Source organism: Pogoniulus pusillus, chromosome 1 (genome assembly GCF_015220805.1).
Source record: "Pogoniulus pusillus isolate bPogPus1 chromosome 1, bPogPus1.pri, whole genome shotgun sequence".
Taxonomy (NCBI): domain Eukaryota; kingdom Metazoa; phylum Chordata; class Aves; order Piciformes; family Lybiidae; genus Pogoniulus; species Pogoniulus pusillus.
In genome coordinates this window covers 2,162,435-2,178,577 of record NC_087264.1, presented here as the reverse complement: position 1 = coordinate 2,178,577, position 16,143 = coordinate 2,162,435, and the positions used below count along the sequence as shown (strand labels likewise).

Below are 16,143 nucleotides of genomic sequence, written 5' to 3'. Positions count from 1 at the left end.
GCCTCTTCCAACCTGCTTGATTCTATTATACGATGAGGCACTTAGTGCCATGGTCTTGTTGATTGGCCAGGGCTGGGTGCTAGGTTGGACTGGATGAGCTTGGAGGTCTCTTCCAACCTGGCTGATTCTATGATGCTCCCTTAGATGTTATGTGTAAACTCAGCTGAGTGCCCCTGCCTGCAGGTCAGGTCAGAATTAAGGCCTCAAAGGTAAGACAGGCACAGCCTTCTGTGTCATGAAACTGATGAAACCTTAGCCCTCAGCACTCAGAACTGCAACAGCAGCTTATTCACAGGAACTGTCAAGAATATATCAGACAGACCTAAAAGAAAATCTAAAGTAGATTACTAAAGCAGAGCTTCGTTGTTAGAAGACAATTATGACCACGAGTCCATGTTGGTAATAAATCTGGCACATAAAAGTGCAGTTTCTGCTCAACACTGCAGCTGATACATCAGAGTAATAAAGAGAACCATAGAATCAGTCAGGGCTGGAAAGGACCACAAGGAGCAGCCAGTTCCAACCCCCCTGCCATGCCCAGGGACACCCTACCCTAGAGCAGGCTGCACACAGCCTCAGCCAGCCTGGCCTCAAACACCTCCAGCCATGGGGCCTCAACCACCTCCCTGGGCAACCCACTCCAGCCTCTCACCACTCTCCTGCTCAACAACTTCCTCCTCACCTCCAGCCTCACTCTCCCCACCTCCAGCTTTGCTCCATTCCCCCCACTCCTGGCACTCCCCCACAGCCTCAAAAGTCCCTCCCCAGATTTTTTGGAGCCCCCTTCAGATCCTGGAAGGCCACAAGAAGGTCACCTGGGAGCCTCCTCTGCTCCAGCCTGCACAGCCCCAACTCTTTCAGGCTGTGCTCACAGCAGAGCTGCTGCAGCCTCTCAGCATCCTCCTGGCCCTGCTCTGGACACACTCCAGCATCTCCACAGCCCTCTTGTCCCAGGGGCTCCAGAACTGGATGCAGGACTCCAGGTGGGGTCTCAGCAGAGCACAGCAGAGGAGGAGAATCCCCTCCCTGGCCGTGCTGGCCACACTGGATCAGGGGATGTTAAACTCCTATATTGGTTTTAGGGCTCTCACCACTCTCACGCTGAAAAACTTCCTCCTCACATCCAGTCTGAATCTCCCCACCTCCAGCTTTGCTCCCTAGTAAGAATTTTGCCCCACACCCTAATGGCAGCACTAAGTTATCAATCAGTATAAGGCAGTTTTGAGGCTTTGTCCTTGTGGCCAAGAAGGCCAATGGGATCCTGGGGTGTATCAGCAGGAGTGTGTCCAGCAGATCAAGAGAGGTTCTCCTCTGCCTCTACTCTGGCCGGCTGAGACCTCATCTTGTATACTGTGTTCAGTTTGGGGCTCTCCAGTTGAAGAGGGACAGGGATCTGCTGGAGAGGGTCCAGCAGAGGGCTATGAGGATGATGAGGGGACTGGAGCACTGCCTGATGAGGAGAGGCTGAGGGCCCTGGGGCTGCTTAGTCTGGAGAAGAGAAGACTCAGAGGGGATTTGATCAATGTTTATAAGTATCTGAAGGCTGCCAGGAGCAAGAGGACAGGCTCTGCTCACTGCTGCCTGGGATAGGACAAGCAGCAATGGATGGAAGCTGCAGCACAGGAGGTTCCAGCTCAACACAAGGGGGAACTTCTTTCCTGTAAGGGTCCCAGAGCCCTGGCACAGGGTGCCCAGAGAGGTTGTGGAGTCTCCTTCTCTGGAGCCTTTCAAGGCCTGTCTGGATGTGTTGCTCTGTGTTAGATAGGATTGTCCTGCTCTGGCAGGGGAGTTGGACTGGATGATTCCCTTGGGTCCCTTCCAACCCCTAACATCCTGTGAGCTGTGCTTGAAAATAACAGAGAAGATAAAAAAAAAACCCCACCAAACCACCAGACTTTGCTTGTACCTCATTCACAGTACTTACACCAAGAAATATGTTTTTGGATGAGTCAAATCCAGCTGCAAAAATCCTTGCTGTGTAGGGCGGGCTCCTGTCACAAACGATCCTGCAGGCGAAACGGGAGATGGTGCTTTGTGTGATCTGGGTCTCCTCATTGTTTGGGCTTCCTGATATAGTATCTGTTACTACAAAGTCTATAGGGCTTTCTGTCGACCTCCCAACCTGGAAACACACAAAAGAACCACAAGAGATGGAATGCTATTAGGAAGATGTGATGGAGTACGTAAAAGAGCTGTGTTGATTTTGATAGCATAGAATCAGCCAGGTTGGAAGAGAGCTCCAAGCTCAGCCAGCCCAACCTAGCACCCAGCCCTACCCAACCAACCAGACCATAGAATCATAGAATCAACCAGGTTGGAAGAGACCTCCAAGATCATCCAGTCCAACCTAGCACCCAGCCCTATCCAATCAACCAGACCATGGCACTAAGTGCCTTACCCAGTCTTTTCTTGAAGACCCCCAGGGACGGTGCCTCCACCACCTCCCTGGGCAGCCCATTCCAATGCCAATCACTCTCTCTGACAACAACTTCCTCCTAACATCCAGTCTGGTTTTATTCCATCTCTATTTGGATTTAATCATTCCAAAGCCACACTGCAATGAAACGTATGTAGTGCAGAAGCAGAAGCCACACGAAGCAAAGACATCTTGACAGAGCTATTTCCTCTTCTGTCAACAGCACTCAGCTGCTGACCCTTCTAAATATGAAAGGCTTAATGAGGAGGGATAACACTTCATGATAAGATGCTCTAATTACAGAGGTCACTGACAAGGCAGGCTCAGATGAGAAGAGGTAGTCTGTGCTTGGTTTTGTTCCAAGCCTGAAGTCTAATTTTGTAGAGAATCTCTGCTCTCTTTTTAGGTATGAAATAAACACTGCACAAGAAAACAACAGAACTTCTCTGAATGTTTGATGATGCAGGAAAATGCAAATGCATAGAGGGCAGAGTGAAAACATGTTGGGTGGATGGCAGCTCAGAGGAATTCAGGACAGCCCCCTACAGCTTCTGATGGATTTGCAAACCCCCTCAGGAGCAGTTTCCTATCACTAGTTCGTCTCCTTGAGTGTACAGCCTCTCACTCCCCTCCCTGCATGCCATTCAATTTCCTCTTTCCTATCCTATCCACTGTATTCCCCCTACTCATGGAACCATAGAATCAACCAGGATGGAAGAGAGCTCCAAGCTCATCCAGCCCAACCTAGCACCCAGCCCTGGCCAACTCACCAGACCATGGCACTAAGTGCCCCAGCCAGGCTTGGCTTCAACACCTCCAGCCACAGAGACTCCACCACCTCCCTGGGCAGCCCATTCCAATGCCAATCACTCTCTCTGACAACAACTTCCTAACAACATCCAGCCTAGACCTGCCCTGGCACAGCTCCAGACTGTGTCCCCTTCTTCTGGTGCTGCTTGCCTGAAGCAGAGCCCAACCCCACCTGGCTACAGCCTCCCTGCAGGCAGCTGCAGACAGCAATGAGCTCTGCCCTGAGCCTCCTCTGCTGCAGGCTGCACACCCCCAGCTCCCTCAGCCTCTCCTCACAGGGCTCTGCTCCAGGCCCCTCCACAGCCTTGCTGCCCTTCTCTCAACACCTTCCAGCACCTCAACATCTCTCTTTCAATTCAGGGGCAGAAGAACCTCCCTTGTCCTGCTGCCCACACTGCTCCTGAGCCAGCCCAGGATGCCATTGGCTCTGCTGCCCACCTGGGCACTGCTGCCTCAGCTTCAGCTCCTCTCTCCCACCACCCCCAGCTCCCTCTCTGCCTGCCTGCTCTCAGCCACTCTGGCCCCAGCCCCAAGTGCTGCTTGGGGTTGTTGAGGCCAAAGTGCAGAACTCTGCACTTTGCCTTGCTCAATCTCATCCCATTGGCCTCTGCCCACCCATCCAGCCTGGCCAGGTCCCTCTGCAGGGCTCTCCTACCCTCCAACAGCTCCACACTGCTCCTAGCTTGGTGTCATCTGCAAACTTACTGATGCTGGACTCAATCCCCTGCTCCAGATCATCAATAAAGATACTGAGCAGGACTGTGCCCAGCACTGCTCCCTGGGGCACACCACTGGTGCCAGCTGCCAACTGGATGTGGCACCATTCACCACCACTCTCCAGGCCTGGCCCTCCAGCCAGTTCTTGACCCATATCACATGTTTCTTTCTAGCAGTGTTTGTACTGTTGCTACACTGCCCTTGAAGTAAAAGCAGAGTCCAGGGAAAGCAGCAAGCACATCAGCAGGCCCTGGCACTAGTGTGAGAAGAGCAAATCATGTAACATTTTGAAGTGTTTCAAAACAATGCAGCAGAGTTCAACCCTGGAAACTCAGAATCAGAGAATCAGGCAGGGTTGGAAGGGAGCAGAAGCATCACCTAGTTCCAACCCCTCTGCCATGGGCACTCCACATCTACTGCACAGGACACAGAAGAATGTAAGGCACAGGTCTGCTTGCCAACCTTGCACAATGCATGCACTGCAGAGAGTCTTACCTGGAACATATCTGTGTCTTTGTCATGAGTGTATTCCACCACCACAGTCTGGTTCCTGGATAATGTGTAGGAGATGCTGTGCTGACCTTTACAGCTGATGGCCTGTTGAACAAAGAGAACATCTCTGTAATCCAGAGCTCCCAGACAGGCACTGTCATCAAATCCACTTCACCAAACAAACACTTCTCTACCCTCAGGAAAAGCAGAGTATCAGAACAGTTTACTCCAGGGGTGGGTAAAGATGTACAACAGGCTGCTCTGTCGTGGGCTTCAGAGGGAAAGCCCAATCAGCACCTGCTTGATTCGAGTGCAGAAGTACCCAATACTGATCACTGTCACAGGTGGGACTCCAAAGTCACTGTTTTCGAGCTGAAATAAGTTATTAATCCTCATAGCATCCTGTACCCCAGCATCAACTTCACAGAATCAGTCAGGGTTGGAAGGGACCACAAGGAGCAGCCACATCCAGCCCCCCTGCCATGCCCAGGGACACCCTACCCTAGAGCAGGCTGCACACAACCTCAGCCAGCCTGGCCTCAAACACCTCCAGCCATGGGGCCTCAACCACCTCCCTGGGCAACCCACTCCAGCCTCTCACCACTCTCCTGCTCAACAACTTCCTCCTCACCTCCAGCCTCACTCTCCCCACCTCCAGCTTTGCTCCATTCCCCCCACTCCTGGCACTCCCTCACAGCCTCAAAAGTCCCTCCCCAGCTTTTTTGGAGCCCCCTTCAGATCCTGGCAAGCCACAAGAAGGTCACCTGGGAGCCTCCTCTGCTCCAGCCTGCACAGCCCCAACTCTTTCAGGCTGTGCTCACAGCAGAGCTGCTGCAGCCTCTCAGCATCCTCCTGGCCCTGCTCTGGACACTCTCCAGCATCTCCACAGCCCTCTTGTCCCAGGGGCTCCAGAGCTGGATGCAGGACTCCAGGTGGGGTCTCAGCAGAGCACAGCAGAGGGGGAGAATCCCCTCCCTGGCCCTGCTGGCCACACTGCTGCTGCTGCAGCCCAGGCTCTGCTTGGCTTTCTGGGCTGCAAGTGCACACTGCTGGCTCCTCTTGAGCTTCTCCTCCAGCAGCACCCTCAAGTCCCTCTCCTCAGGGCTGCTCTCCAGTCACTCACTGCCCAGCCTGGATTTGTGCTTGGCAGTGCCTCCACCCAGCTGTAGGACCTTGCACTTGCTCTTGTTGACCCTCCTGAGCTTGGCTTGTGCCCACCTCTGCAGCCTGTGCAGTGCCTCTGGATGGATCCCTGCCCTCCTGTATTTTACTGATGAAGTGATCACTTTTATTTATCACTAAAAAAAGGCACTGAGGTGGCAGAAGAGGTCCATAAAAGGGTGACAAAGCTGATAAAGTGTCTGCAGCAAAAGTCTATGAGGAGCAGCTGAGGGAACTGGGGTTGTTGAGTCTGGAGAAAAGGAGGCTGAGGGAAGAGGGGAGACATCCTCACTCTGCAGGTGCCTAAAAGGAGACTGGAGACAGATGGGCAATGGTTTCTTCTCCTAAATAACAAGTGATAGGACAAGAGGCAATGGCCTCAGATTGCAGCAAGGGAGATCCAGGATGGACATCAGAAAATAAAACCCTAAAAATCTCCTGAAAGGGTTGTCAAGGCCTGCAATAGGCTGCCCAGAGAAGAGACTGAATCATCATTGCTGGAGGTATTTCAAAGACCAGCAGTGTGCCCAGGTGGGCAGCAGAGCCAATGGCATCCTGGGCTGGCTCAGGAGCAGTGTGGGCAGCAGGACAAGGGAGGTTCCTCTGCCCCTGTGCTCAGCACTGCTCAGGCCACCCCTGCAGTGCTGTGTCCAGTTCTGGGCTCCTCCATTGCAGAGAGATGTTGAGGTACTGGAAGGTGTTTGGAGAAGGGCAGCAAGGCTGGGGAGGGGCCTGGAGCAGAGCCCTGTGAGGAGAGGCTGAGGGAGCTGGGGGTGTGCAGCCTGCAGCAGAGGAGGCTCAGGGCAGAGCTCATTGCTGTCTGCAGCTGCCTGCAGGGAGGCTGTAGCCAGGTGGGGTTGGGCTCTGCTGCCAGGCAAGCAGCAAGAGAAGAAGGGGACACAATCTCAAGCTGTGCCAGGGCAGGTCTAGGCTGGATGTTGTTAGGAAGTTGTTGTGAGAGAGTGATTGGCATTGGAATGGGCTGCCCAGGGAGGTGGTGGAGTCTCTGTGGCTGGAGGTGTTGAAGCCAAGCCTGGCTGGGGCACTTAGTGCCATGGTCTGGTTGGTTGGGCAGGGCTGGGTGCTAGGTTGGGCTGGCTGAGCTTGGAGCTCTCTTCCATCCTGGTTGATTCTATGAAAAGGGGAATTTAGGTCAATATAAGGTCCATATAACTGCACACAACTATAAGAGGCAAATACTGCTACAGCTCAGAAAACACTTGGTGGACACTTAAGGATTGAATTAATAGGTTAATTAAAGGGTCCTCCATTTCTCTGCTAAGGGTGGTAATTTTCCAGGAGAGCTTCCACTCTTCAACACTGCTCTCCACCAACAAAATTCACAGCTAGAGATGATTAAAACCAAGCAGCTAAATACCTCCTTCTCGTCTGCCTATCATCACTCACAGAAGTCTAAATGATCCCAAAGCCAAAGATCAATTATTAAACAGGTCATTAAAAATCCTATCAACTGTTGGAGGTATTAAAATCATCCACATGCATACTAAAAGCCCACTGAAGGTAGGCAAAGTTGTTCGACGCAGGATTAGTCCAAAACACATTGGGCAAGAATCTCTGCTGCATTTACAGCACCAGAGAGGAGACTACCTCAGCTCTGGACAAGAGCTGACCTTAGAATCAGCCAGGCTGGAACAGAGCTCCAAGCTCAGCCAGCCCAACCTAGCACCCAGCCCTGCCCAACCAACCAGACCATGGCACTAAGTGCCCCAGCCAGGCTTGGCTTCAACACCTCCAGCCACACAGACTCCACCACCTCCCTGGGCAGCCCATTCCAATGCCAATCACTCTCTCTGACAACAACTTCCTAACAACATCCAGCCTAGACCTCCCCTGCAAAAACTCCAGACTGTCCCCTTGTTCTGTTGCTGCTTGCCTGGCAGCAGAGCCCAACCCCACCTGGCTACAGCCTCCCTGCAGGCAGCTGCAGACAGCAATGAGCTCTGCCCTGTGCCTCCTCTGCTGCAGGCTGCACACCCCCAGCTCCCTCAGCCTCTCCTCACAGGGCTCTGCTCCAGGCCCCTCCCCAGCCTTGCTGCCCTTCTCCAAACACCTTCCAGCACCTCCACATCTCTCTGCAATTCAGGAGCCCAGAACTGGACACAGCACTGCAGGGGTGGCCTAAGCAGTGCTGAGCACAGGGGCACAAGAACCTCCCTTGTCCTGCTGCCCACACTGCTCCTGAGCCAGCCCAGGATGCCATTGGCTCTGCTGCCCACCTGGGCACTGCTGCCTCCTCTTCAGCTCCTCTCTCCCACCACCCCCAGCTCCCTCTCTGCCTGCCTGCTCTCAGCCACTCTGACCCCAGCCCCAAGTGCTGCTTGGGGTTGTTGTGGCCAAAGTACAGAACTCTGCATTTGGCCTTGTTAAATCTCATCCCAAAATCAAAGCAGCAGCTAAAGGCAACAGCTTACAAATCTCTCAGGTCTCAGAGGAGCTAAGATCAAACAGAGCCTGCTTTCCCAGCAGCAACAGGGCCAGCTCCTGGAACATCCCAGCCCACCCAAATTCTTTGCTGTCCACTCATTGCCCCAGAAGAACAGCTGGGAGCAGTTTTACCCCAACGTCAAGTAGCAAGAGGGTAGAATTCCCTCACCCCACATATGAACACACCCTGCAGAAAAGGGGAACAAGACTCGAGACTGGTTTCATTTAAAAGCAGTGCTTCTGAGCATTCTGCTTTTTGAGCAGATACAGAAAAAGGAGGGAACAAATCTCAGCTACATCTTCAGCAGAGTGGACATGGGTCCAACAGACAGGCAGTGCACGCAGCATTGTACTCACACAGTGCACCCAGGGCAACCACCCAGCCCTCAGTGCCACCACCTCTCTCCCAGCTGCTGGCTGGAAATGAGCAGAAAGGTCACCACACCTGAAAATCTTCAGTGGTTTCTTGATGCACACTGACAAACACCTCTGGACTCCTCCAGTCAAGAGAGATGTTGAGGTGCTGGAAGGTGTTTGGAGAAGGGCAGCAAGGCTGGGGAGGGGCCTGGAGCAGAGCCCTGTGAGGAGAGGCTGAGGGAGCTGGGGGTGTGCAGCCTGCAGCAGAGGAGGCTCAGGGCAGAGCTCATTGCTGTCTGCAGCTGCCTGCAGGGAGGCTGTAGCCAGGTGGGGTTGGGCTCTGCTGCCAGGCAAGCTGCAATAGAACAAGGGGACACAGTCTCAAGCTGTGCCAGGGGAGGTCTAGGCTGGATGTTGTTAGGAAGTTGTTGTCAGAGAGAGTGATTGGCATTGGAATGGGCTGCCCAGAGAGGTGGTGGAGTTGCCATCCCTGGAGGTGTTGAAGCCAAGCCTGGCTGGGGCACTTAGTGCCATGGTCTGGTTGGTTGGGCAGGGCTGGGTGCTAGGTTGGGCTGGCTGAGCTTGGAGCTCTCTTCCAAGCTGCTTGATTCTATGAGTCTATGATTCCTACCCTGTCAGTCAAACCCCACACCTAATCCCCACTGTGTGGCACTCCCACTGCCTTGAGATTTGAGTTTCAGAGGCTTAGAGTTATCAAACCTGCCCTTACATTTACCACAGAGTGACAAGAGCTGCATTTGAGAAGCCACACATCCTCCCACCACATAAAAGTGGCCTAAGCATGTTTTGTCTAAGAACAAAAAAGGGAAGCTTTGCAAGTTGCACCTCAAGTGTTCAGTTCTGTCCTTCCTGATGGCTGAAAGCGCTCTTGGCCTTGGTCTCTCCCCTGCCCCCTTGCACACATGTTTTGTTCTCCTCCGTTTAGAGAACCCAAACTCATTCCTGCACTCTGCACTCACAACCATAGAATCATAGAATCACAGAATCAAGCAGGTTGGAAGAGAGCTCCAAGCTCAGCCAGCCCAACCTAGCACCCAGACCATGGCACTAAGTGCCCCAGCCAGGCTTGGCTTCGACACCTCCAGGCACAGAGACTCCACCACCTCCCTGGGCAGCCCATTCCAGTGCCATGGTCTGTTTGACTGGATAGGGCTGGGTGCTAGGTTGGACTGGCTGAGCTTGGAGCTCTCTTCCAGCCTGGTTGATTCTGTGATTTAAAGCAGATCCCCACATTCACACAGCATTTAGGCTGCCACTTACAAGCCTTCAGGAAGCAGGCATAATCTACCTCTACAAATGGAGACTTTGCTGCTTTCTTCCCATCCACTAACAGTGTTTCCAAGAGGTGCAAAAAAAAAAATACCCCAAACCCAACCAACCACCCTAAATTCTGTACCCTTGGAACTTTGAGCTTTCCAGTTCAGTTGTGCCACAGCAGCTCCCCAAAGCTCACAGGAGGGATTTAACATCATTACGGCTCCCAAGGCGCCTGCACTACAGCACAAGTGAAGGCTAAAATCCATTAAGAAAAGAGGTAGATGTCTCACAGGAAAGGCTGCTCCATTAGAATAGGAGTTTTGGTTTAGTTAATTAGGTTGGATTGGGACAATGAAATGATTTATGGGAACACTTTGGGTCCCTTTGTTGGCAGTGGAGCTGACCGCCAGCGTGGTGACGTGAGTACCATTAATGCCAGCAGAGCCTTCATGAGTTAAAGGCTTTCTCACTTGGCTGCCAGCCCTCAGCTTCTTCCAGAAAGGAGAACACAAGAAACGCTCAGGGATGGCAGACAAAAGATCTTGCAACTTAAAAGGAAGCTTTAGCTAGCAAGGAAGGAATCCTTTCAAAGCAAAGAACACATCACAAGTCTGCTGGATGTGCGGACAGAGCGGGGGCCAGAGCCAGCAGACATTAGGTTACTGTAAGAAAGCTCACAGTGATGCCACATGGACATCCTGCTCCTGCCAGACCTTCTGGTGCCAACCAGAGCCTGGGCTGCAGCAGCAGAAGTGTGGCCAGCAGGGCCAGGGAGGGGATTCTCCTCCTCTGCTGAGCTCTGCTGAGACCCCACCTGGAGTCCTGCATCCAGCTCTGGAGCCCCTGGGACAAGAGGGATGTGGAGATGCTGGAGAGTGTCCAGAGCAGGGCCAGGAGGATGCTGAGAGGCTGCAGCAGCTCTGCTGTGAGCACAGACTGAAAGAGTTGGGGCTGTGCAGGCTGGAGCAGAGGAGGCTCCCAGGGGACCTTCTTGTGGCCTTCCAGGATCTGAAGGGAGATACAAAAAAACTGGGGAGGGACTTTTGAGGCTGTGAGGGAGTGACAGGAGTGGGGGGAATGGAGCAAAGCTGGAGGTGGGGAGAGTGAGGCTGGAGGTGAGGAGGAAGTTCCTGAGCAGGAGAGTGGTGAGAGGCTGGACTGGGTTGCCCAGGGAGGGGGTTGAGGCCCCATGGCTGGAGGTGTTTGAGGCCAGGCTGGCTGAGGCTGTGTGCAGCCTGCTCTAGGGTAGGGTGTCCCTGGGCATGGCAGGGGAGTTGGAACTGGCTGCTCCTTGTGCTCCCTTCCAACTGAGTCTATGCTTCTACAAGACTGCAGGCAAGCTCACAACGTGCAGGTAACAAGGCACTGGACAAGAGCTACTTGACATCTAAAGCCACAGTTCAAAGCTACCTATGTGTGGCACTGTCTGCAACCACAGCCACAATGAAGTAGCTGATGCAGGGAAGTTGCAGGCCACCCCTCTTCAATGCACTGACTGCACAACCACCCCCTCCCCCCTGCTCCCTGCCCGAAACTCAGGACAGCCAGGCTCAGTGCCATGCAGAAACCACTCCAGCAAACAGGCTGCTCTATTGACACTCCAAGCTTTTATGGCTTTCAAAGCACTCACAAGTTTGTTCTGTGTACCCTTTCATGCTGAGCTTGGGGATTTAAGGTGGAGGGGGGCAGGAGGGACAACATTTGCCTCTAGCACACATCAAAGCCATCTGCTGCGAGCGCACATGGGAGGTTGTGTGCTTACCACTCGAGCAATTTGCCATTTATCAGCTCAACAGGCAGATGTTAAACCACCTTCTCCACTTGCTGACGCTGAAGTGAGCATTCAAAACACGTAGCTGGTGCAGACTGAACTGCACAGATTGAAGTTAGGTAGCCAAAACCATTATTATTGTGGCCACTTACAAGGCACAAGTTCTACTTCACATCCAGGGCTCTTGACCAGCTCTGGTACAGCAACCAAAGCCATTCCATCAGCTCCAAGAATCAAAATCAACCCAAAGCATGCAGGGTTTTACACTAAGAGGCACAGCTTTATAATACAGCAGCTCAGGAATTGTTCTGTAACTCACAAACTTAAGGTGCTGATTCACAGCCACCACAACTAAGCACCTTGTGAATAGTTTTCCTCCCAATCTCACTTTTTAGCTTCTCAAACCCATACAACTTTCCTCATCTGTCTTCTTCCATCCATCTTCAGCAATATTAAGTTCACAGGATCACACAGGTTCACAGGATGTTAGGGGTTGGAAGGGACACAAGGAGATCATCCAGGCCAATCCCCCTGCCAGAGCAGGACACTACTCAACTCTTAGAACCATAGAATCAAGCAGTTTGGAAGAGAGCTCCAAGCTCAGCCAGCCCAACCTAGCACCCAGCCCTGGCCAAGCAACCAGACCATGGCACTAAGTGCCCCAGCCAGGCTTGGCTGCAACACCTCCAAGGATGGCAACTCCACCACCTCCCTGGGCAGCCCATTCCAGTGCCAATCACTCTCTCTGACAACAACTTCCTAACAACATCCAGCCTAGACCTGCCCTGGCACAGCTTGAGGCTGTGTCCCCTATCTAACACAGAAACACATCCAGACAGGCCTGGAAAGGCTCCAGAGAAGGAGACTCCACAGCCTCTCTGGGCAGCCTGTGCCAGGGCTCTGGGACCCTTACAGGAAAGAAGTTCCCCCTTGTGTTGAGCTGGAACCTGCTGTGCTGCAGCTTACACCCATTGCTGCTTGTCCTATCCCAGGCAGCAGTGAGCAGAGCCTGTCCCCCCCTCCTGGCAGCCTTCAGATACTTATAAGCTTTGATCAAATCCCCTCTCAGTCTTCTCTTCTCCAGACTAAGCAGCCCCAGGTCCCTCAGCCTCTCCTCACCAGGCAGTGCTCTCCAGTCCCCTCATCATCCTCGTAGCTCTCTGCTAGACCTTCTCCAGCAGATCCCTGTCCCTCTTCAGCTGGGGAGCCCACAATCTAACAATCCTTTTCACCCATCTCTAAAATCCAGTCTGTAGTTTTCCTCCTTTACTCAGCTTGCTAAATGCCCTCCCCTCCAAACAGAGCAGAGGCAGAGACACCTGAGAGGCACAGAACAAAGCTGCCCACAGGGTAAATCACTTACCCTACGCTGCAGAATGCTCCTGTCACAGAATCACTGAGGCTGGAAAAGACCTCCAAGATCAGCAAGCCCAACCCATAACCTAACACCACAACATCAGCTAAGCCATGCCTCCAAGTGCCACATCCAAGCTTCTTTAAAGGCCTCCAGGGATGGTGGCTCCATCAGCTCCCTGGGCAGTCTGCTCCAGTGCCTGATCACCCTTGCCCTGAGGAACTGCTTCCTAACAGCCAACCTAAACCTGCCCTGGCACAGCTTCAGACCATGCCCTCTTGTCCTGTCACCACTCGTCTGGGAGAAGGGCCAAACCCCTGCCTCCACTCTAAGTTCCCTTCAGGTTGTTACAGGAGTGCTAAGGGCCAATCCTCTCCTGAACACAACTCACCTTGGGATTGTGATTATCACACTGAGGACTGAACAGTGACCCAAAAAAGACAAGCTCAGCCTGAGCCATCCTCCTGATGGGACATCTCTGCCCATTCAGGCAGCAGCTGCCCAGGGCATGTGGCACACAGTGGGCAGCAAAGAGGGGTGGAGGCTGCTCAGCACCAAGCCCTGTAAGCACAGAGACCCCTTAGAAGTCACCTATGCACTGTTAGTGTGGGCCAGGTGGAGCTATGATGAAGGAACAGGGACAGAATAAAAACCCTGGGCTAAGCAGAGGGGACAATGTCACCAGGCACATCTCAGGCTGGAGGCAGCTGCCCAGAATGTCCCTCCCCCACCACCCAACGAAGGACCATGTGGTGGTGTTTATCCCCCTGCTCTTCCTACATTCTGTCTCCCCTTCCTTCTGCTTTTTCCTCCTACCTCTGTTTTGTTTGCTTCATTCTCTCTCTCTCCAATCAATAGTCTCACTTTAGATCAACAGGTGTGGAGCTGTTGGAAGGTAGCAGAGCCCTGCAGAGGGACCTGGCCAGGCTGGATGGGTGGGCAGAGGCCAATGGGATGAGACTGAACAAGGCCAAGTGAAGGATTCTGCACTTTGGTCACAACAACCCCAAGCAGCACTTGGGGCTGGGGCCAGAGTGGCTGAGAGCAGGCAGGCAGAGAGGGAGCTGGGGGTGGTGGTGGATAGTAGCTGAAGCTGAGCCAGCAGTGCCCAGGTGGGCAGCAGAGCCAATGGCATCCTGGGCTGGCTCAGGAGCAGTGTGGGCAGCAGGACAAGGGAGGTTCTTGTGCCCCTGTGCTCAGCACTGTTCAGGCCACCCCTGCAGTGCTGTGTCCAGTTCTGGGCTCCTGAATTCAGGAGAGATGTTGAGGTGCTGGAAGGTGCCCAGAGAAGGGCAGCAAGGCTGGGGAGGGGCCTGGAGCAGAGCCCTGTGAGGAGAGGCTGAGGGAGCTGGGGGTGTGCAGCCTGCAGCAGAGGAGGCTCAGGGCAGAGCTCATTGCTGTCTGCAGCTGCCTGCAGGGAGGCTGTAGCCAGGTGGGGTTGGGCTCTGCTGCCAGGCAAGCAGTAACAGAAGAAGGGGACAGAGTCTCAAGCTGTGCCAGGGCAGGTCTAGGCTGGATGTTGTTAGGAAGTTGTTGTCAGAGAGAGTGATTGGCATTGGAATGGGCTGCCCAGGGAGGTGGTGGAGTCTGTGTGGCTGGAGGTGTTGAAGCCAAGCCTGACTGGGGCACTTAGTGCCATGGTCTGGTTGGTTGGGCAGGGCTGGGTGCTAGGTTGGGCTGGCTGAGCTTGGAGCTCTCTTCCAACCTGCTTGATTCTACTCTATTCTAAGAACCCTCTGGGTAAACTACTGCCTGCACATTGCTGTTGAACTTTCTGCTCCTGTTCTGAGGACACATTTCACAGGGAGATATTCATCTCTAAAAGCAAAATCTCTGACCCCAAAACTCCAGGCATTAGGTCACTAAGGGTAGAATTTCTTCTACAGAAGCCCATAGAATTGAAAGACAAAAGCACCAACATGATTTGCCCACTGCAGCTGGAGCACATCCCCCAAAAGCTCTTGATACACTCACATATCAGTAATCAGAACAAGATGCAACAGTGCTTGTGGCTGAACATTTGGGTGCCAAGAGTCTACAACTCCTTTATAGACAGCAGGAACAAAAGCAGCAGCTGCCTGGCTGCACTTATGTGTTTGGATATGCCAAGCACACGAAACAGCTACAAATTAGAAGCCTCAGCTTAAAAAAAAAAAGAACAGGGAAAAAAAAATATACAGGGATAAAGTCCCCCCCCAAGGGCTCCTATCAATACACAGGCTGAAAGATTTGTACACTCTGGGTATCACCACTGAGTGCTTCTGTGAATCAGAGCACTCACAAGCACCAGACTAAGCCTGCCTGCCAAAGGGAGAGCACAGAATCAGAGAATCATAGAATCAAGCAGGCTGGAAGAGAGCTCCAAGCTCAGCCAGCCCAACCTAGCACCCAGCCCTGCCCAACCAACCAGACCATGGCACTAAGTGCCCCAGCCAAGCTTGGCTTCAACACCTCCAGGGATGGTGCCTCCACCACCTCCCTGGGCAGCCCATTCCAATGCCAATCACTCTCTCTGACAACAACTTCCTAACAACATCCAGCCTAGACCTCCCCTGGCACAGCTTGAGGCTGTGTCCCCTTGTTCTGTTGCTGCTTGCCTGGCAGCAGAGCCCAACCCCACCTGGCTACAGCCTCCCTGCAGGGAGCTGCAGACAGCAATGAGCTCTGCCCTGAGCCTCCTCTGCTGCAGGCTGCACACCCCCAGCTCCCTCAGCCTCTCCTCACAGGGCTCTGCTCCAGGCCCCTCCCCAGCCTTGCTGCCCTGCTCTGGACAGTTCCAATCTGCTTGATTCTATGACCCTATAATTCTATTCTATGATTCTGATTAACAACCAAATTCAGGATTAACTTATCACAATGTTTTTGTCTCCACAAATTTTCCAGTCCATGCTAGGTTCACAAAATACATCCAATAATAACACAGAGAGGCACAACTGAAAGCTTAACTGACATTAGGAAACACACAGAAGTATTTATGTATTGATATATAGTATAGAATCAGTCAGGGTTGGAAGGGACCACAAGGATCAGCCAGTTCCAACCCCCTGCCATGCTCAGGGACACCCTACCCTAGAGCAGGCTGCACACAGCCTCAGCCAGCCTGGCCTCAAACACCTCCAGGGATGAGACCTCAACCACAGAATCAGTCAGGGTTGGAAGGGACCACAAGGAGCAGCCAGTTCCAACCCCCCTGCCATGCCCAGGGACACCCTACCCTAGAGCAGGCTGCACACAGCCTCAGCCAGCCTGGCCTCAAACACCTCCAGCCATGGGGCCTCAACCATCTCCCTGGGCAACCCCTGCCAGCCTCTCACCACTCTCATCACCAACAACTTCCTCCTC

At 53.2% G+C, this 16,143-nt stretch overlaps 1 protein-coding gene across 1 annotated transcript in view; it reads right to left on the bottom strand.

Annotated features, from left to right (window-relative positions):
• The window catches only part of PELI2 (pellino E3 ubiquitin protein ligase family member 2), an 89,904-nt gene that overhangs the window by 8,650 nt on the left and 65,111 nt on the right, over positions 1-16,143 (bottom strand). Inside the window, exons 3-4 of the mRNA XM_064148995.1 lie at positions 4,439-4,540; positions 1,925-2,122 (exon numbers count right to left, since the gene is read on the bottom strand). Coding sequence (XP_064005065.1) covers positions 1,925-2,122; positions 4,439-4,540 — 300 coding nt within the window. The remainder of the gene's footprint in view (positions 1-1,924; positions 2,123-4,438; positions 4,541-16,143) is intronic.